Raw genomic sequence first — 22,128 nt, 5'->3', positions numbered from 1 at the left:
CTACTTTTCTGATGAACTTAATAATTGCTGTGATGGCAGAATATACGATTTTCTATCAAAAAGTTCAAAGCGGCCCCTGTCTTTCAGTATTTGTTCCTTCCTTCCCTGTTCCACAGAAGAAGTGTCACACAAGATGCGTGTGATAAGCAGAAGCAGCCTCTGCTTGCCAAGAGGTGGTTCTTACAACAGCGTGGGGTTTCTTTACTGTGATTTACAATCCCATGGATAACAATCTCACTGCCAGGATTCTCCAGTCTCTCCCACTCACAGTGGTGAAAGATTTCACATCACCGCCCCCCGCCGCCACCACCACCCAGCTCCATCTCCGAAGGGCACCCACCTGCTCCTTGAGCTCTGCCAGCTGACTGGACAGCTGTTTGACCAGACTCATGGTTGACTCCAGCTTCTCCTGCAGGTTCCGAACCTCATTTTGCTCGCTGTCACCTTCACTGCTAACAAGGGACATGGCTCGCATCCGAGGAAACCAGTCCAAATTCTTCTCCTAAAGGGAATACATATGGAAGGGAGCCTGAAGTTATGTAAAGAATGTTTAGATGGGTTCATTATTATTAACATTCTGGAGAAGAAAATGGCAAGCCACTCCAGTATTCTTGCCTGGAAAATCCCATGGACAGAGGAGCCTGGTGGGCTACAGTTCATGGGGTTGCACACAGTCAGACATGATTGAGCAACTGAATACATTATTAACCTTCTTAGCACTTTCAAAGCAAAAGGTACTTTTTCTGGCCAGGGGTGGGGAGAGGTTGAAGGTGGGAATGAAGTGAGGGTTCCACATTAGTCTTCATGAGGTGAGGGAAGATTTTAAATATTGGAACGAATTTCCTATGGTCTACCCTGGGAGGTCCCAGGTAAAGCATTTAGGACAGCATCCTGCACCCTGTAGGCAATTAGTGAATCTTGATGAATGATAGCTAGGCTTTGGAGGCTGAGAAGAGCAGATCCAAATGTGTGTGGGAACAGTAAAGGCCTGAGCTGTTTATCCTCCCTACCCGATCCCTGCCCTGGCGCAGAGGAGAAAGGGGTGGCAGAATAGAAGGTGATAAAAGACATGTTTCAGTTCCAGATGCCCACGCCCATTTACCTCCCACTTCCCCAAGACAGGCTCTGGGGAAGAGGGAAGTGGGAGGGCATGGCCCTGGGTTACCCTGTCTGCTCCTTTTGGAAACATTTTATTACAGCTGGGGATGGGGTTTTAGAGTTAGACTTCCCCAGAGGGCAACAGTGGGTGCCACTTCTGTTTTTCCAGGCTGACTGAGAGTGTAGGGGTGTGTGTGTGTAAGTGCACGTGTGTGTGTGTGTGTGTGTTCCCTCCATTGTGGTAAAAACAGATGGTTACCAAGATACTCACATCTCTTGAAAATTCTTCCTGATTGCCCAACATCATAGAATCCCTGTGAATTACTTGTATCCCATCTTTCAATCCTCAAGAAAGTTTCCCATTTTACAGATGAGGAATCGAGTGGTCCCAAGAGTTTAATTACCCTTATCACAAACTAGGAATTGGCAGAGCTAGGGTTTGAAGGCAGGTTAGCTTTTTGTCTGGGTTTCCGTGGTGGCTCAGCAGTAAAGAATCCACCTGGAATACAAGAGACCCAGGTTTGATCCCTGGGTCGGAATCCAACACAGAAGGGGATGGCAACCCACTCCTGTATTTTTTCCTGGAGAATCCCATGGAAAGAGGAACCTGACAGGCTACAGTCCATGGGGTTGCAGAGTCAGACGTGACTGAGCATGCACACAAGCCTTTTAGCCACTGATCAGGAATCCCAGTCTATATTTACCTATTTCCTTAAATCACCTTCTCCCAGTATCCCTAGCAGTGACCTTCCTGCTTAAGATTCTTTCCACTCCAGAAAAGCCCACTGCAGTGGCTGCAAAGACCTCTGCCTAGCTGATGCCTAGAACAAGAGCCAGAAGAGTTCTTTCTCCCCCTAAAGGGAAAGGGGAAACGTCCAACCTCCGCACCTTGGCACTTCTGTCTAAATCTCATCTGGCCCTTTGGCTGGTTTCTTTGGTAGTTGTTAGTCAGAGAACAACACATTCTTTATGGTTCCTGACCCCCAATGGCAGTGGAAAGGGCTGATAAAGGATAGGATAAAATATTCAAGAGAGTTAAGCTGCATTTAAACAGCTGTAGCTAATTAGCATTTCAAAGGCGAATGGTAACTTGTTCTGAAGTGCAGAGAGACAGCCAGATTCATTCGATTAGTGCTTCAACATCTATTGCCAAGTATTTAAAGATGAAAATCAGGTAAGACAAATGTCTGCTCTCAAGGAGCTTGTGGCTTAGGACAGCCCTCCATGAAAAGTGGACTGGGTAGTCTGCGTATCAAAATTCCCTGGGGTTGCTTGTAAAAATAGCAGATTTCAACCCCACCACCTCTTATGAAATCAGAACCTCCTAGGGGGCCTGGATGATTTGTAGGTGCACTAAAGTTTAAGAAGTCTGATCTATGGAGACATAGAAGATTAACGGGAACCACTAGGGTAGTGGCAGGGTAGGGAGATGGAGTGAAGAGGAAAGATCTGAAGTGGCTGGCATAAGGAATGGGAAAAGTGAAAAATGAAAGTGTTAGTCGCTCAGTTGTGTCCAATTCTTTGCAACCCCATGAACAGGCTCCTCTGTCCATTGGATTCTCTAGGCAAGAATACTGGAGTGGGTTGCCGTTTCCTTCAACAGGAGATCTTCCTGACCCAGGATCGAACCCAGGTATCCTGTCTTGCAGGCTGATTCTTTACCACCTGAGCCACTGGGGAAGAGAAGCCAAATAGGGATCACTGAATGCTTGCTGGGTGGAGTGGGAGACCCTACCTTGGAATGACTCCATCAGAGATCAGGGCTCACCAACAGCCCAGGTGGGTGTGCAGCTGAGGCCAGGAGCTGGACTGATACAAGATGGTGTGTCCCCCGGAAAGGGCATCAGAATGACAAAGGTATCAGGAAGCTAGGTATGTCAGCAGAGCAGTGGCTGGTGTGAGGAACACTAATGTGTGGACTGGTAGGAGGGATGGCTAATAAACAGACAATCCAGTGAACTCCAGTTCTCTTATCTATTTAGAATCTGTATTATCTACTGTACTATCTCTTATCTGAATTTTACAAATGCAGAAACTGAGGCTAGCAAGCACAAGCTGGAATCAAGATTGCCGGGAGAAATATCAATAACCTCAGATATGCAGATGACACCACCCTTGTGGCAGAAAGCAAAGAAGAACTAAAGAGCCTCTTGATGAAAGTGAAAGAGAAGAGTGAAAAAGTTGGCTTAAAACTCAACTTGCAGAAAATTGAGATCATGGCATCTGGTCCCATCACTTCATGGCAAATAGATGAGGAAACAGTGAGAGACTTTATTTTTTGGGCTCCAAAATTACTGCAGATGGTGACTGAAGCCATGAAATTAAAAGACACTTGCTCCTTGAAAGAAAAGTTATGACCAACCTAGACAGCATATTAAAAAGCAGAGACATTACTTTGCTGGCAAGGTCCATATAGTCAAAGCTATGGCTTTTCTAGTAGTCATGTATGGATGGGAGAGTTTGTCTATAAGGAAAGCTGAGTGCTGAAGAATTGATGTTTTTGAACTGTGGTGTTGGAGAAGATTCTTGAGAGTCAGTTGGACTGCAAGGAGATCCAACCAGTCCATCCTAAAGGAAATCAGTCCTGAATACTCATTGGAAGGACTGAAGCTGAAGCTGAAACTCCAATCCTTTGGCCACCTGATACAAAGAACTGACTCACTGGAAAAGACCCTGACGCTGGGAAAGACTGAAGGTGGGAGGAGAAGGGGACAAGAGAGGATGAGATGGTTGGATGGCATCCATGATTCAATGGACATGTGTTTGAGTAGATGCTGGGAGTTGCTGATGGACAGGGAGGCCTGGTGTGCTGCAGTCCATGGGGTTGCAAAGAGTCGGACATGACTGAGCGACTGAACTGAACTGAACTGAGGCTAGCAAATTATTTTGCTGGAAGCCCAACCCAGACCTGTCTGTATCTAGGCCTTCTGGCCAGAAAGGAGACTGTGGACAGAAAGTTGAATAATAATAAAGTAGGATAACTTCAGGAAATAAAAATACTAGAGTAAAAAAGTTTGAAATCTGATAAAATATCAGTGAATTTGGGGAGTTAGTATATCATGGGTATAGTTGGAGAACTTTAATTGGAGAAGATGAAAAATTTCTGGAGATAAGACAGTAGGAATGTTTGCATAATGATGTGAATGTACTGAATGCCACAAAACTCTACACATAAAATGGATTAAATGGGGCTTCCCTGGTGGTTCAGTGGCTAAGACTCCATGTTTACAATGCAGAGGGCCCTGGTTCAATCCCTGATCAGGGAACTAGATCCCAGATACTGCAAATAAAAGCTCCCAAATGCCTTAACTAAAAAAAGAGTCTGTATGCCACAATGAACACTGAAGATCCCGCATGCTACAAGTAAGATCCAGTGCAGCCAAAAAAAAAAATCAAAGTTAAAATGGTATGCATGTGTATGCTCAGTCACTCAGCCATGTCCTACTCTTTGTGACACCATGGACTGTAGCCCACCAGGCTCTTCTGCCCATGGGATTTCCCAGGCAAGAATACTGGAGTGAGTTGCCATTTCCTTCTCCAGGGGATCTTCCAGATCCAGGGATCAAACCCGAGTCTCTTGCGTCTCCTGCATTGGCAGGCGGATTCTTTACCACTAGTGCCACCTAGGAAGCTCAGGATGGAACACAAAGGTTTGACAGCCTCAGATGGCTGGCTGGATCTGGGCTGAGGAGGTACCAGGAGACATGATGGAGATGGCAAAAACCTCAGCTTTTAGAACATTTCCTAGATAAACAGAGACAAAACACTGTTCTAATACTTAGCTCCCTGGAAAAGACCCCGATGGTGGGAAAGATTGAGTGCAGGAGAAGTTGGCAATAGAGGATGAGATGGATAGATGGCATCATCAACTCAATGACATGAGTTTGAGCAAACTCCAGGACATAGTGGAAGACAGGGAAGCCTGGCATGTTGCAGTCCATGGGATTGCAAAGGGTTGGAAACGACTGAGTGACTGAACAACAATCCTTAGCAAAGACAACATGGGTGAGATGGAAACTGCCTCCAAAGAAATTGCTATCATAGGTATCTCAGGGGCCAGGTCAGCTCAGTCCACAGGCTCTTGCTTTTGAGGAAACAAAAGCAGTTCTCAGGGGACTGCTGCCCCAGCCGGTTGGGCCACGGGACTCTTTTCCTTACACATTCTTTCTTCACTTGTTCCTTTGTTCATGCATTCATTGACTAATTCTTCCCTGTTGACCCTGTCTGTGCTAGGCACTGGGAGAACAATAGGGAGCCAAACCCAGTGTGATTCTTACGCTGGTGGAATTGATAGTGATAGTCTAGGTGGAGGATAAGACTTCAATCAAAGATGGTGAAAATAACGACAAATCGGACTAAAGTGCTGGGGAGGAAAGTCACCTGGCTCCACTGTCCTTTCTCCTAAGTTCCCCAAAATCATTCTCTCTTCTAACTGTCTGGTTTCTCTCATCTTTCTTCCTTTCACTGCCTCTTTCTTTGTGTATGTTTGCTTGGTTCTCAGCCTTTTCTCTACTCATTTTATCCTGTTTCAGTCCTCTTTTTCTCTGTATACCAACTGACTATAATCTAAAACTAAAATATAATGTGTCATTAAGCTTTTTTTTCAATATTGAATGCTTTCTTTCCTTTTCTTAATTTTTAGGAACCTGACTTGAATGCCTTGCATCTCACTAAAACAGCAAAAAATAAGCACCCTAAATTGATTATCGTTTGTCCTCTTTCTACAAAAAAAGCCAGCCTTTTAAAAATAAATGTTCACAACTGATTTCTCCTAGTACAGAAAGTGTATTCTTTTCACCAAAAGTAACTCAAATCCAAACAAGTTCTTAGAATAAATGCTGCACGTGGCTTTTCACTGAGAGTGGTTTCCAATGAAATACCCCAAGCTTCCTCTCTCTGCTCCAGTGTCACAAGGAGCAGCTTCCACAGGAGGCTCAGCCTGAGCAGGGTGAGAAAGGAAACCCTGGACTTTAATCTGAGCCAGAACCACAGGACAGACACCCAGAACACTGGCTGGTTAACAAGACACCACTCATTTGCCGTGTTGGCTGTGTCCGCCATCTAACAAAGCAGTGTGATTTGATTTGTTATTTCTTGGTTACTCACGTAGGTTATGTCCATCCTGTGATCATGCTCATGATTAGTAGATTCCAATGGTGACTGTGGTTAGTCAATATGACATCATTTCTTTGATTCACCAGGAATGAATATGTTTGACCGCAGGGTAGTATAAAATTGGGAAGCTACAGATTGTTAGATTCTGAGGTTACAATGTACGATCCTAGAAACTTGGTGAGTGGAAAGCCAACGCTTTTCAAAGGTACCAAAATGCAACTCCCAGAGATGAAGGGACAGAGAGCATGGCAGCCATGATCCTCCTGCTATCCCTAAATTTTCATAATAATGCATCTTCCTAGAAGACCAGAAGATGGATAGATAGGAGCGTGAAAACCTTTCAAATAGTCCTTTTAACAGTCAGATCAATTTGCTTTATTTAATTTTGTAGTTATTCAGTAAATGATTGGGTTGTCAGAGTCAGTCAGAGCTTATCTGTGCTGTCTTTATAATTTGTTCTTAAATGTGATACCCCATTTTCAGGAAAGAGGCCACACAATATCAAGGAAAGAGCACTGATTTGGGAGTCAGGACACCTGAGTTCTGATTTCAGTTCAACCAAAAATGAACTATGTGATAGAAGGAGGGTGGGGAGCCTTAGTCTCTGAATCCAAGTTTCCTCATCTGTAAAACCAGAATGTTACCCTGGGTGGTCTCTATGTCTCTTCCAACTCATCATTCCATGAGTTATGAATTCAAAACTTTAAAAATCAAATTGCTGAGACAAGACCTAAGCTTGCCAACTGAGCAAACAGAAACACAGCATTTAGGCTAGAAGCAACCTCGAAACCACATAAGCCAAGCTCAGCATGTTACATATGCCCAGTCTGAATCCTAGAAAGTTTAGGTTTCCTTGAGGTCTCACAGCTGTTCCTCTGTACTTGATTTCCACCTCTGGACAAGTCCTTCCACTTAATGTAGTGGAACAGCTCTTACATAATGTAACCTAGCCCTGCTGATGTTTAATCGATGACAGGCTCAAGAAAACATAAAGACTGTAATGATTTCTCTCCGTATCACAATGAGATTGAAAAGTAGAATAAGATTGAGTTCAGTGAGCCAAGCATTGGAGAAACTGTCTTATGTCTCTTTAATGTGTATTAGGTACACATTAAATGTTGCCTGGGACAAATTGGGAGTTTTGAATTAACAAATATGTGCTGCTATATATAAGACAGATAAACAATAAGGACCTACTGTATAGCACAGGGAACTGTATTTGATACCTTACAATAATCTATAATGGAAAAGAATCTGAAAACAATACATACATACATCTCTCTCTCTATGCTGCTAAGTCGCTTCAGTCGTGTCCGACTCTGTGCGACCCCAGAGACGGCAGCCCACCAGGCTCCCCTGTCCCTGGGATTCTCCAGGCAAGAACACTGGAGTGGGTTGCCATTGCCTTCTCCTCTCTCTATATATATACATATAACTGAATCACTTTGCTGTATAACTGAAACACTGTAAATCAGTTCAGTTCAGTTCAGTTGCTCAGTCATGTCCGACTCTTTGTGACCCCAGGAATTGCAGCACGCCAGGCCTCCTGGATCATCACTAACTCCTGGAGTTCATTCAAACTCAGGTCCATCAAGTCAGTGATACCATCCAGCCATCTCATCAACTATACTTCACTTTCAAAAAAATGTGAAAAAAAAAGTTGCCTGCATGTAAGTTAAAGAGAATACAAGCACTGTAGTTCTGTATCATGGTAATAATCCCATTTTTAGCTGCTTGGCAAGTGTCAGCCACTTAAGTCATGCTATGGCCAATACCCACAAAAATTCCATAAGGTTGAGACTGTTGCCAGCCCCATTTTACAGAAGACAGCACTGAGACAGGAAGAGGATTAGTTACTGGCCAAGGCCACAGACTGGTGGTAAACGGCTGGGCCACGCTTTGGCCTCCACCCTAGGTGACTGGAAATCTTGTACTCTTTTCACTACCCTGGACTACTTCTCCATGTCCAATAGAGATGCCAATGCTTAGCTTCTGAACTTGCCACAGAAAACAGAGACTACCCAAAGGCTCAGTGGGTAAAGAATCCACCTACAAAGCAGGAGACACAGGAAACATGGGTTTGATCCCTGGATTGGGAAGATCTCCTGGAGGAAGAAAATGGCAACCCACTCCAGTATTCTTCCCTGGAGAATCCCATGGACAGAGGAGCCTGGCAGGCTACAGTCCAAAGGGTCACAAAGAGTCACACACGACTGAGCGACTAAGCATGCAGCACAGTGAGAATACATTTTATAACCTGAATTCCTCTGATATTTCTTCTCGGGTAGGCTAAAGATTTATTTATTGAAAATCAGAAATAAAAGCTTTAGGCATTGAATCAGAAATGTAGATGCAGATACTGTGGAAATACATTGACTGACCCTTGACATTCGCTGCAATTTTGCAGAGTGCTCTGAAATATTGCTAATGAGAGGTACCACGCTGAACGTACCATTGTACTGTGTTGTACTGGAATATTGATGAACCATTGTACGCGTATCTTCACCTCCACTTCCAGGCTCTCTATGCGTAAAACATGCTGTCACAAGACCATTTGCAAAGGTTTTTCTTGGTTACCATCCTCTCCTAAGCCTTAAATTTACACTGCACTTTCTATTCTAAAACCGTATGTGATGCTTCCTAGGCTGAGGAGCGTAACCATCTGCCCAAAACCTCAGTGTGACCCACTACATTCCTCTCTTGGCACTTCCGGTTTGAAGATGTCGGCAGAAATGGCTCTCAAAAGGAACACCAGCAACGCTAATACTATCTACTCACTGGAAGGTCCCTGAGGGAAAGACACTATTCCTGCTTTCCTGGAACTTCACAGACCAAGGCCAATAATCTGGAACAAGGATTCTTTCTGAAAGTCAAAATAATCATATGATTACTTCTGAAGTCAAAGTAATCATGTGGGTTAATGGCAAATGCGTCATATAGCCCATCCCAGCCTCTGCTCCACGAAGGAGGGGCGTGGCGGGCCTCCCACCCTCCGACCAATATGGTGGCCTTGCTGGCAGGTGAGACGTTGTCTCAAACCCTTAAGGAACACCCACAACACTGGCATTTGGACTTCTAGCTTTGTTCCTAGTGAACACCCCATTTGTATGTGACCAGAGTTGCTTAATCTGGACAACAAAAAGGCTGATTCTCACAGGGGTTTGCACATAGACCCTGGGTTAAAAGGAAGGAAGGATGAGCTGGGAAACACACTCTTGTCTGACAAACACCAGGGACTGTCGGTGAAAGAAAGGATCCAGCTGTGTCCTTTGAAGCTAAAACGCTATTCTTGGATTGATAAATAAATGAGAACCTTGTCAACTAATTCTAAAAAAAAGGGAGAGAATAAGAGTAAAATTTTTGCTGTGTTAGAAAAATAGCACATTCCAGGACTGGAAGATTCATTTGCCACCCTTTATTAACTGTATCTTCCTTCTGTCTCTGTTTATTCTGTTCTGTATCTTCGTTCTGCAACTGAGTTCCTGAAACTGTGGCAGAGTACCCTACTTGGGTGGCTTGAGAAATTTAAAATATGTTAGTTATTCAAGGCAAATCTGTACTGAAAGTTTTTGTAAAGCAACAAACTCCTTTATGGTGTCATGTTCAAACTCTGAAATATTTTACAAATCTAAATGTGTGGACATCATGTTTGCATTATGTATGTGAAAGTGCTTTGAATCTTAGAAGGTGGAGATGTAGATGTATGTGTGCTCAGTCACGTCTGACTCTTTGCGACCTCATGGACTGTAGCCCGCCAGGCTCCTCTGTCCATGGGATTTTCCAAGCAAGAATACTGGAGTGGGTTGCCACTTCCTTCTCCAGAGGATCTTCCCAACCCAGGGATCGAACTCGCGTCTCTTGCATCTCCTGGCTTTTGCAGGAGGATTCTTTACCACTAGCACCACCTGGGAAGCCCCGAACCTTACAAAGCAAGGTACAAACGTCAAAGATCCCTGGACTGCTGAACAGACTGCACAGAGGCAGGAATCTGTCCCTTAGAGGCATTTAACAAAGGCTGAAAAGCAAGAGACCTTGACATCCCTGCGGGGCTCCTGCCTGACCCCTTTCCATGGCCCGGCCTCCAGGGGGCTGCTGGCGTGGGAGCCCTCCAGGGACAAGGCCTACTTTATCCAGTCCCTGCTCCCAAGGTCAGTGAAAGAAGTAGGTCCAGCAGAAGTACCACCGAAAGAGGGATGGTGGAATGAAAATGACTTAACAGGCTACTGATCTCGGCAGGGCCCCAGGCTGGTAGTCAAAAAGTCTCAGCTGGGAGGGACTGGACACCGGTCCAGTTTCACAGTCCCCTTGTTTTATATGCAGCCCCACCGTGGTGGGAGCGGCTGGCCCGTGCCCAGCACAGGGGGTGCAGGAAGGCACTGCTCATGGCCTGGCAGGCTCAGTTTCTGTAGCAATGAAAGCCTGAATGCCCGCCTTCTGTGGCTTCCTCATCTTCAGAGCCAGAGCAAAGCAGATGAGTGTGGACCTCATCGGCTGCAAAGAGGGTTAAAACAGTTCAACCAATGTTTACAGAAATGTCAGAAAAAGTGCTGGACTCAAGTTTCAGACTCATGGGTTGAGACTTCTGTTCTTAAACATTTCCAGATTGGTTAAAAAAAAAAAAAAAGCTATCTAGGTGCTGGTTTAAAAAAAAAAATGAAATCAGTTGCTTAGTCATGTCCGCCAGGCTCCTCTGTCCATGGAATTCTCCAGGCAAGAATACTGTGGGGGGTGGGGGGTTGCCATGCCCTCCTCCAAGGGATCTCCCCAACTCAGGATTGAACCCAGGTCTCCTGCATTGCAGGAGGATTATTTACCAGTTGAGCTACCAGGGAAGCCCAAGAATACTGCTGGAGTGGGTAGCCTATCCCTTCTCTAGGGGATCTTCCCAACCCAGGAATTGAACCGGGGTCTCCTGCATTGCAGGTGAATTCTTTACCAGCTGAGCTACCAGGGAAACCCTATCTAAGTCATACAGCTAACTAGTTATTATATAATAATTGTATTTAATAATATCATAGCTATGGGAGAATTATCATCATACCATAAATAAAATATAATCATATCATAATATCATGTCATATATAATTAATATTACTGATTAGTTATGGGATCATCAAACAGAGAAGAAATTCATAAAGTGTTTAGTTTATAAGCCCTTTAGAGGGCAGTATTTCTTTCTGATGTCTTCTTGCATCTTCCATTTCTATGTCCTTGGCACTTGATATCTATTGTGGGTAAAACAGATGGATGATAAGGAGTTCCTGTATACAGTGCAAATGAACATAAGTAAACATAGTAACCTGAATTTTTCAATAAGATATTATTATTATGAATGGTTCCCCTTCCTTTTTGTTCTTTATTAATCCAAAGCAAAAAGACTTCCTTCCTCTCTTTCTTCAAATGTTTTAATGAGCACCTGCCACGTAGTCACGGAGAAGGCAATGACACCCCACTCCAGTACTCTTGCCTGGAAAATCCCATGGATGGAGGAGCCTCGTAGGCTGCAGTCCATGGGGTCGCTAGAGTTGGACAGGACTGAGCGATTTCACTTTCACTTTTCACTTTCATGCACTGGAGAAGGAAATGGCAACCCAGTGTTGCCACTCCAGCGTTCTTGCCTGGAGAATCCCAGGGATGGAGGAGCCTGGTGGGCTGCCGTCTATGGGGTCGCACAGAGTTGGACACGACTGAGGTGACTTAGCAGCAGCAGCAGCAGCCACGTAGTCAATACGGTTCCAAGCTCTGGGTAAAGCAAATAAGCAGCTCAGAAAGGACCCATTTCCATTCTAATGAAAGGTGAATAAGGGGATGAAGAAGATAACAAATGAAAATAATTTCAGATAAAGGTTAAGTACTATGAATAAAATCGTGGTTTGAAGCGTTATCTTTAGAGAGGAGGGGGTACTGTGGATTGAACTGGCTGTCAAGGGTGCTCTGAACTAAAGGGACAGAGTTTCAGGTAGAAGGAACAGTCATGCAAAGGCCCCAAGGCTCGAAATGAGGCTGGCATATCTGGAGAACAAAAACAAACAAACAAAACTAGAGTGTGCTACCAAGGGAGAGAGAGAGAAGTAGGAGAGAAGGTGCCAGAGGTAGACAGGGATCAGTACGGAGAGGCCTGGAGCAGTGGGAGTCAAGGAGAATTTCGACTCCCAACAGTGGAATGGCATTTCCTGGTTTGCAGCAAACACATACACACATACACATGCATTCAACACACACACACACATACACACACACAAATCAAGTTAAACAGAACATTTTGGCTGCTGCATGAAGAACAGACATACGAGACTTCCATTCAGAGAGCACCATCTCCAGGTGGGCATTCTTGGGGGCTTTGGCAAGGGGGTGGGCAGGAGTAGAGCACAGGGAAGTGCTTCCACAATACTGTCAGCCCCCAGGGGGGCTTTGAAGGCAGCCACTGAGTGTTTGGAAATGCATACTTGACAGGCAACACCTTTCCTGGAGGATAAGACTTCATTCAAAGAGCTCACAATATTTGGTTTGCATGATTAATGTGATAGGTAGGCTGGACAGTTCAGCCCCTACATGGATTATTGGGTCGGAACCTCACAGCTGTTCTCCCACAGGAGAGAGCTGTGTTGTGCCATTGTGCCCGTCTCTGAGATCAGTGACACCACATTGGCAGCCTGAAATCAGCCATGGCGGGAGTAATTACACCAGGGAAATGGGCAATGCTACTACCATGGCACTCCTGGTACCCCCAAACGGTTGTTAAACATTAGTATACTACTAGAAAACATTAGTATACTACTAGAACGTCTCTTACTAACAGAGATGGAGGAAGCCTTAAAGATAGTTTAAATTAAACCACTAATTCCAAAGTCACAAACCAGAAGATCATGCCAGAACCAAGGTGACAACTCCTGATACTGAGTTGGCCAAAAATTTTGTTTGGATTTTTCTGTAACATCATATAAAATTCCCCAAAAAACTTTTTGGCCAACCCACTATATCAACTTCAGGAGATGTCACCAACTGAATTCTTAGTTTACAGGGTTTATATAGGTGCCATTTTTTTTTTTCATTACTGACTTTTCTTTTTTGATTTTAAAGAACCGGATGATCTGAATCTAAACATACTTCTCTTGCCATAATTGAGGAGAGTAATATCCAGAGTACATACATAAATACAGAACAACAAAGATTCAGGAAAAAAGCTTAACCTATGAACGCTGTAAACTAAAAATTCAGTTGGTGACATCTCCTTAAGCCAAGAGACTTTTAAGGTCAGGGATTTCTTTGATGTGTTGGTTAAAAAGTCTGGGGTTTTGTACAATGTTACAGAAAAATGCTGAATAGAAAGTAGTGACATAAGCAGTAAAATGTAGATCAAAGCACCTTTTTCTGATATTTTGACAGGACGCTCCAGAAACTTTGCTCAAATATCATCTCATTTCCACTGTACATGATTTAATATGAATTAAGAATAATACATTTATTTTAAAAAATAATAGTCAATTTATAAGTAGAGCTCAGGGGAAGTTTTATGGAGACACACATATAAAATGTCTATACAGAAAACCTAGAGAAAAAACACTCCCAGAAATTCTTTTACACAAGAGTCAAAGGCAACATAATAAAAAATGGAATTAAAATCTGTTTTAGTAACTCCATCTGTTACTGTTTGAACTTCACTGTCTTTCATTCCTCATATACATGTATCACGTATGTATATATATATATATGGGCTTCCCCAGTGGCTCAGCGGTAAAGAATCCGCCTGCAATGTAGCAGATGTGGGTTCGATCCCTGGGTCAGGAAGATCCCCTGAAGGAGGGTACAGCAACCCACTCTAGTATTTCTGCCTGGAGAACCCCCTGGACAGAGAGCCTGGTGGGCTACAGTCCACGGGGTCAAAAAGAGTCAGACGCAACTGCAGTGACTGAGCACCACATATGTATATACACAGCACATATAGGCTTTGTCTGAAACAAACAAAAAAATGAGTAAATCTTTGAAAAGACCACTTAAATTCCTCCTCTGGAATAAAAAAAAAAATGTCCTTTTTCCCCCCACTAAAGTAAGCTATATAATGAATTGTCACCAAATCTCAAAATCACACACAAAAGCAATAATCATCCAGCACATGGGTATCCCTGCAGGGCTTCACCTGTCATAATCTGATCAGACTGAGTCTGCAGTTGGCCAGCTCACCTGCTGACGTTCTTATACTAGCCTCTAATATTAAGACATTTTATCAAATTGTGCTTTTAACTTGCTTGGTTTATTGTAAAGTCTTTTTCCTTGTCTTCAAAATACTACCAAAGCAAAGGAAAAGAGTTAGTGGTCCTTAAGTGTGTCTGTCCTGGGCTAGCAGCATTAACATCGAATGGGAAACAGAAGTGCAGATTCTCAGGCCACAACCCAGACCTGCAGAATCAGGTGCTCTAAGGTTGGGGCCCAGTAATCTATGCTTTAACAAGCCCTCTGGGTGATGCCAATGTATACTATAGTCTGAGAATAACCACTTTAAATAATTCAAGACCTAACCAGTAATATCATCACTAAGTACTGGATGAACCTTAACAAAAATCCTTAACTGTATTCCTGTACATATTGAGTAATCAAACAATTTGTAGGCCAAATAGGGACACATTTGGGCTTGAAAGGAGTGTTATTAAAAATTCTGCAGAGACAATGGCATAACCAGAATTGTTCCCATCAAAACTATGGTCCCTCTTGTTTCCATGAAAACGCAGACTATCATTTACAGTATCTGGACCAATCCGTTAGGAGAATGAAAGAGTTCCATATCTGGGCAGCCTGGAGATAAGAAAATTGCATTTATGAGGCTTCCCTGGCGGCTCAATGGTGAAGGATCTGCCTGCTAACAGGAGACACGGGTTTGATCCCTGGTCGGGGAAGATTCCACATGCCCCAGAGCAACTGAGCCTGTGCACCACAGCTACCGAAGCCCACGCATCTAGAGCCTGTGCTCGGCAACAAGAGACCGCATGAGAAGCCCACACACTGCAACGAAGAGCAGCCCCTGCACACTGAAACTAGAGAAAGCCTGCATGGAGCGACGAAGACCCAGCTCAGCTTAAATAAACAGAATTACATATAAAAAGACAATTGCATTTATGTATACAAGTTGCTGAAAGGATACTTGTGAGATATTATCTACCATGAAGTCATATTTAGGTCGCTTGTAAATTGCCTATAAAAGTGGGTTTTGATACATTCTCATGGGAGTTGTCCATGCCTGCCTGGCTCATTTCATTATTTCCCATTCTCTTTCTTTTTTTAAAGTGGATGGATATTAATAAGTCCCTGAAATCTCTCTTCAATGCCAATGAACTTCTAAAAAAATCCAAATTTGTTCCTTTAGTTTTCATCATCATTGGCCTATCAGTCCCTGAATTGTTTAAAAAATCTATCATGAAGAGCTTCAGCATGGTCGCAATCAAGATCTGGAGTGGCTTTTCATAGGTAAGTCTCTAAGCACAATAGAATTAAAAACAAAAACAAACAAATGGGACCTAATCAAACGTACAAGCTTTTGCACAGCAAAGGAAACCATAGCAAAATGAAAAGACAACCTATGGAATGGGAGAAATATTTACCAATGATGCAACAGACAAGAGCTTAGTCTCCAAAATACATAAACAGCTCATACAACTCAACAACAAAAAAACAAACAACCCAACTGAAAGATGGGCAGAAGACCTTAATAGACATTTTTCCAAAGAAGACATACAGATGTCCAATAGGCACATCACAAGATGGTCAACATTACTAATTATTAGAGAGATTACAGATTAAAACTATAATGAGGTACCATCTCACACCAATCAGAATGACCATCATTAAAAAAATCTACAAATAACAAATGTTGAGAAAAGGGAACCCTCCTACACTGTGGTGGGAATGTAAGTTGGTACAGCCACTATGATAAACAGTGTGAAAGTTCCTCAGAAAACTAAAAATAGAACTAGCAAATGATCCAGCAACTCCACTTACGGGCATGAGAAAAACCTATAATTCAAAAAGATACATGTACCCCTATGTTCACAGCAGCACCATTTACAATAGCCAAGATATAGAAACAACTTCAATGTCCATCAACAAATACATGGATAAAGAAGATGTGGTACCTATATAAAATGGAATCTTGCTCAACCATAAAACTAATGTCATTTACAGCTAGATGCAACTAGAGATTCTCATACTGAGAGAAGAAAGTCAAAAAGAGAAAGACAACATCATATGATACCACTTTTATATGGAATCTAAAATACGGTACAAATGAAACTATCTAGAGAACAGAAACAGATTCACAGACACAGATCAGGCTGTGGTTGCCAAGGAAGAGGGAGAGGGATGGACTGGAGTTTGGGGTTGGTAGGTGCAAACTATTACATTTAGAACGGATAAACAACAAGGTCCTATTGTAACAGCACAGGGAAGTATATTCAGACTCCTGGGACAAACCATAATGGAAAAGAACATAAAAAAGAATGTATATATGTGTACAGTTGAGTCACTTTGTTGTAATACAGAAATTAGAACAAAATTGTAAATCAACTACACTTCAATAAAAAAACAGAAAATAAAAAAGATCTGGAGTGTCTATTTGGGGATAGCACAACACTGAGACCTAAAAACAAATTCAGAGTTGGGCCAAGGTGATGTGCCAGGTTGTACCAAAGAAACCTTACACTTGGATCATTTTCATTAGCATCAATGAGCTAATATATTTTCACTAAATTTTTTGCAAAGGGCATTATATGGATTGAAGGAGGCTGAATAAAAAACTCTTGGGTCAAAACCAACACGTTTTTCTGGGATAGGGGCAAGCAGGATGTGATATCAACGTGAGACTGAACTCTAAGTTTGATGATAGCTTGAAGAGTATAGCACTGACCACCGTCTACCGGGCTCAGGGACTTAGAAGAACTGCAGGATGGTGCATAGGCTTCCAGGTGGCACTAGTGGTAAAGAACCCACTGGCCAAATGCAAGAGATACAAGAGACCTGGGTTGGGAAGATCCCCTGCAGGAGGGCATGGCAACTCACTCTAGCATTCTTGACTGGAGAATCCCATGGACAGAGGAACCTGGCAGGCTACAGTCCACAGGGTCACAAAGAGTCCGGCATGACTGAAGTGACTTAACTTCATGCACGCATGCAGGATGGCGCACAGCTTGACTTCGACTGTCAAAGCATCAACAGCTGGCCACTGGGTCCAAGACAACATAGCCCTGAATGTAGGGAGCCTAACGGCGGCAGGTGATGACACATAAGTCTGCCAGGCAGCTGCTGTTAAGTGTGACAAGAAACAAGATAATCTCAAGTGCGATGAACAAGGGAAACTTCAAATGACATAGCCGAGCTATGGGCTGCCCAGGACACAAGTGAGGCTGGCAGAAGAGTAGAGTGTACTGGAATTCCAGGGGGCGGCAGCTCTTTTTCAGTAGTGACTCCCGGCTGGCTGCAATGATAAGATGCCCAGTCACAAAAGGCACAGGTCTTGGTGAACAGGAACTGCAGCCATAGTTACAGAGCAGTTGGACACAAGGCCATGTGGAAACAATCATTGATCATACAGCAGGTATTGTATGTCTGATTTCTGTACACTTTCACAAATACACTCCCCATTTTCCCAACTGAGGCTATTCAGGTTTTATTCATCTTCATGCATTCCCCCCGCCTTTTTTTAAATTTCTTGGCTGTACCATGCAGTATGCAGGATCCTAGTTCCCCAACCAGTGATAACACCTGTGACCCCTGCAGTGGAAGTGTGGAGTCTTAACCACTGAGCTGCCAGGAAAGTCCCCATGTTTCCACTTTTGAAACATTTCCCTAATTATTTGTTTTTATGGAACATCAATCTGACACAAGACTTAAACTGAAACAGATGCTGAAGCAACGCCTACATGTAAAAATCATTTCTGTCACATGATGGAGCCTGTGGATGAAGCACTGTGATGCCTGGTGGTGACTGGCTGCTGCACACAGGTGCTCTGTGTTGGTGAGAACTCACATGCTGTCCTGTTTTATACCGAATACTGGCTGACTTTTAAACTGTCGGGCTTCCCTTGTGGCTCAGCTGGTAAAGAATCCACCCGCAATGAGGGAGACCTGGGTTCAGTCCCTGGGTTGGGAAGATCCCCTGGAGAAGGGAAAGGCTATCCACTACAGTATTCTGGCCTGGAGAAGTCCATGGACTGTAGAGGCCATGGGGTCTCAAAGAGTTGGACATGACCGAGCAACTTTCACTTTAAACTGTCTCCTCATTCAGGTGGTGCACATCTTAAGAGTTGAAATCTTGGATGCGGCTATATATGTGCCTCCCACCCCTGTCCCCAGCAGTAAAGGCAATTTCTGAGCTCACATCTCTCCTCTGACTTGCTTCTACCCCTACTGCCTTCCTCCTCACTGACCACTCTCAGGCCTGTCCCTCTCCTTGGCTAGGGCCAAGTTACATACCAAAGAAAAAGACTGCTTCTGGTTGATTCCTAATGGGAGAGTCTACTCTCTTGTATAATCTGTGTGCATGCTCAATTGCTCAGTCGTGTTTGACTCTTTGCTTCCCAGGTGGCACAGTGGTGAACAACCTGCCTGCCAATGCAGGAGTTGTAAGAGATGTGGGTTCAATTCCTAGGTTGGGAAGATTCCCTGGAGGAGGAAATGGCAACCTACTCCAGTATCCTTGCCTGGAGAATCCCATGGACAGAGGAGCCTGGAGGGCTAGAGCTCCAGAGTCTACTTTCTTGGAATTTCCCAAATCATGGGAAGGTCTTTGTTATTCACAAGATCCCTGAATCAATCCTGAGTTTACGGTAATGAGTTGACTCCCAGGGGCCCCTACAAAGCCTCAAGACAGGGGCAAGGCACCAGAAAGCCCAAGCACTCCTAATTGGAGGGCTGGGACTCTGAGTCAGCCCGATCTCTGGAGAGGGGAGGGAGGCTGCAGACCAAGTTCAAGTATCCATATGTGGCCATGATTCAGTCTATCAGGCCCATGTTACGAAAGCCTACTAAAAACACTGCGCACTGAGGCCTCCTGGCTGGTGAACACACTGATGTACTGGTTAGATAATGCACTCCAGTCTATGAGGAGAGGGCACGGAAGCCCTGCGTTCCCTCCCAGACCTTGTCCAGATTTCGTCATTTTGTTGGCTCTCCTGATTTGTACCCTTTGTAATAAAACTAATCATGAATACAGTGTTTTCCTGAATGCTGTGCATTGTTTTAGTTCAGTTATTGAGCCTGAGGGGGTCATGGGTACCCTTGAACTTATATGTAGGCTGTTGGAAGTGTGGGTCCTGGGGACACCCAAAGTACAGTTGGCATCTGAAGTCCGGGCAGTCTTGATGGGGACCGTGCTCTCTAACTTAGGGGGTTTGTGCTAGCTCTGGGTGGGTACTGCCAAAAATTGGATCGCAGTGCCCTCAGATGGGATAACTGGTGTTGGAGTAGGTACCAATCCTGTTCATTGCCTCCGGTTACGGGCCATGAGGCCATTGCCTGCTGGAGGTGGCCAGAGGGGCAGGATGCCCTAGAAACGATGGCAAAGAAGCTACAGGACAAGAAGTCCAGGTAAAGTGGGCTAGCTTGGCATCGGTTTTTGCTAACTGTTGCTGATCTGAGACCCATACAGAGGGGATATTTAATGGGACTGTTTTAAAAAGAGTTACAGAAGGACAGAATACACCCAGAAACGTGCAGCTACATATATAACTGGGCTTCCCAGGCGGTGCTAGTAGTGGTAAAGACCCCACCTTCTAATGCAGAAGATCTAAGAGTTCAATCCCTGGGTCGAGAAGATCCCCTGGAGGAGGGCATGGCAACCCACTCCAGTATTCTTGCCTGGAGAATTCCATGGCCAGAGGAGCCTGGTGAGCTATAGTCCACAGAGTTGCAAAGACTTGGACACGACTGAGCAACCAAGCATGCACATACTTAGGGTATAACCACACAAGGCAGAAAGATTTATCCAGGGTGTGTTTATGGATAAAGAATAAAGCGAAAAGGATTCTTTTGGATTATGATCTTAAGTTCTCTCTTTACTCCCTACGTTCTGCCTGAGTGGTTAGGAACAGTTTGAACCTACCAACCAGCCTGTGAATGTTCTATGAATTGAACTATTAACTCTAGTGTGTGCTCCCCATTTCCTTGTCAGGAGTGAATTTGGTGCATGAGATAATTGACAATGTTGAAGCAGAAAGTGAAATCATTGATAATTTTTTAGGATAAAATTTCCTAGCAAAAACATAAACTCCTTTCCCAGCATGATCCAATCTCTGCCCTCTCCTCTCCTATACCCTTGACAGTCATCCGCTTTCCTCATTAGCTCTCGTCAAGTGGGCCACCCTGGTGTTCCTCCCTCATGCTCAGTCCATAGCTGTCAGGGACTTGCGGATTCCCAGCTCTCTCCACGGCTTGCTCACTCACTCCGGTAGAATATACCTCCATCCCTCTACTACTTCAGCTTTCTTTGCTTTTCCCCATCGGTTTAATTAAGTCTCATTTCTTTATTTTTGAATTTATTTCTTTTGCCTTAGGAGACTGATCCAAGAAAATATTGCTACAATTTATGTCCAAGAGTGTTCCGCCTATGTTCTCTCCTAGGACTTTTGTGATTTCAGATCTTACATTTAGGTAAACCATTTTGAGTGTTTTTTGTATATGGTGTAAAGGAATGTTCTAATCTCATTGTTTCACATGTAGTGGTCCAGTTTTCATGGCACCACGTGCTGAAGAGACTGACTTTTCTCCATTATATGTTCTTATATCCTTTGTCATAGATCAGTTGACCATAGGTACATGATTTTATTTCTGGGCACTTTGTTACACTGGTCTATATGTCTGGTTTTGTACTAATACCATGCTGTTTTAATTACTGTACTTTCATTTTTAATTTTGTACTATAGTCTGAGAACTGGGAGGGTCATATCTTCAGCTTTGGAGGTATGTGGGTTTTGTGGTCCCATATAAATTTTAGGATTATTTGTTCTAGTTCTGTGAAAAATGTCCTGGGTATTTTGATATGGAATGTGTTAAATCTGTAGACTGCTTTGGGTAGTATGGCCATTTTAATAATATTAATTCTTCCAATCCAAGAGCACAGGATATCCTTCCATGACTGTGGAATCATCTTCAGTTTCCTTCATCGGGGTTTTATAGTTTTCAGAGTGTAGGTCTTTCACCTCTTTGGTTAGTTTATTCCTAGGTATAGCAATTTTTTTTTTTTGATGCAATTGTAAACATGTTTTTTAAAACTTTCTTGTTCTGATATTTAATTTTTAGTGATAGAAATGCAACATATTTCTGTATATTAATCTTGTATCTTGCAACCTTGCTGAATTCATTTATTAGTTCTAATAGTTTGGGGATGGAGGCTTTAGGGTTGTTTATATAGAGGATCATGTCACCTGCAAATAATGACAGTTTTGCCGTTGCTTTCCAATTTGGATAGCTTTTATTTCTTTTTCTTGCCTGACCGCCGTGGCTAGGACTTCCATCACTATGTTAAATAGAAGCAGTGAGAGTGGGCATTCTTGTCATGTTCCTGAATTTAGCAGGAAAGCATTCAGCTTTTCATTATTGAGTATAATGTTGGCTGTGGGTTGGCTGTAAGTGGCCTTTATTATGTTGAGATATGTTCCCTCTATACCCACTTTGATGTCAGTTTTTATCATGAATGTTGAATTCTGTCAAATGCTTTTTTTTTGCCTCTACTAAGATGATCATGTGGTTTTCCTCATCATTCCCTAATATGGCTTCCCTGACATAGTTATTTGTCAGTTTCCAGTGATAAAATGCAAATTCTAGGAGAGCAAAGATTGTCTGACTTGTTCTTAGAGCCCAGAACAGTATCTGGCACACAGCAGGCTTTCAATAGCTGCTAGCTGAATAAATGTAGAGGCTACAATGAGGATG

The 22,128-nt window shown here is 43.5% G+C and overlaps 1 protein-coding gene across 3 annotated transcripts in view; it reads right to left on the bottom strand.

The window, feature by feature from the left end:
• ITPR2 (inositol 1,4,5-trisphosphate receptor type 2) overlaps positions 1 to 22,128 on the bottom strand; it is a 586,442-nt gene that overhangs the window by 4,987 nt on the left and 559,327 nt on the right. For all 3 annotated transcript variants that reach the window (XM_086401652.1, XM_086401653.1, XM_086401654.1), the window contains one exon: positions 341 to 502. In XM_086401652.1, coding sequence (XP_086257778.1) covers positions 341 to 502 — 162 coding nt within the window. The remainder of the gene's footprint in view (positions 1 to 340; positions 503 to 22,128) is intronic.

The sequence above is a fragment of the Bos grunniens genome, chromosome 5 (assembly GCF_055505025.1).
Source record: "Bos grunniens cultivar Pamir isolate PY7600 chromosome 5, Bosgru_T2T1.0, whole genome shotgun sequence".
NCBI classification, from domain to species: Eukaryota; Metazoa; Chordata; class Mammalia; order Artiodactyla; family Bovidae; genus Bos; species Bos grunniens.
The sequence above is the reverse complement of the archived record's forward strand: the minus strand, read 5'-3'. Positions and strand labels throughout refer to the sequence as shown.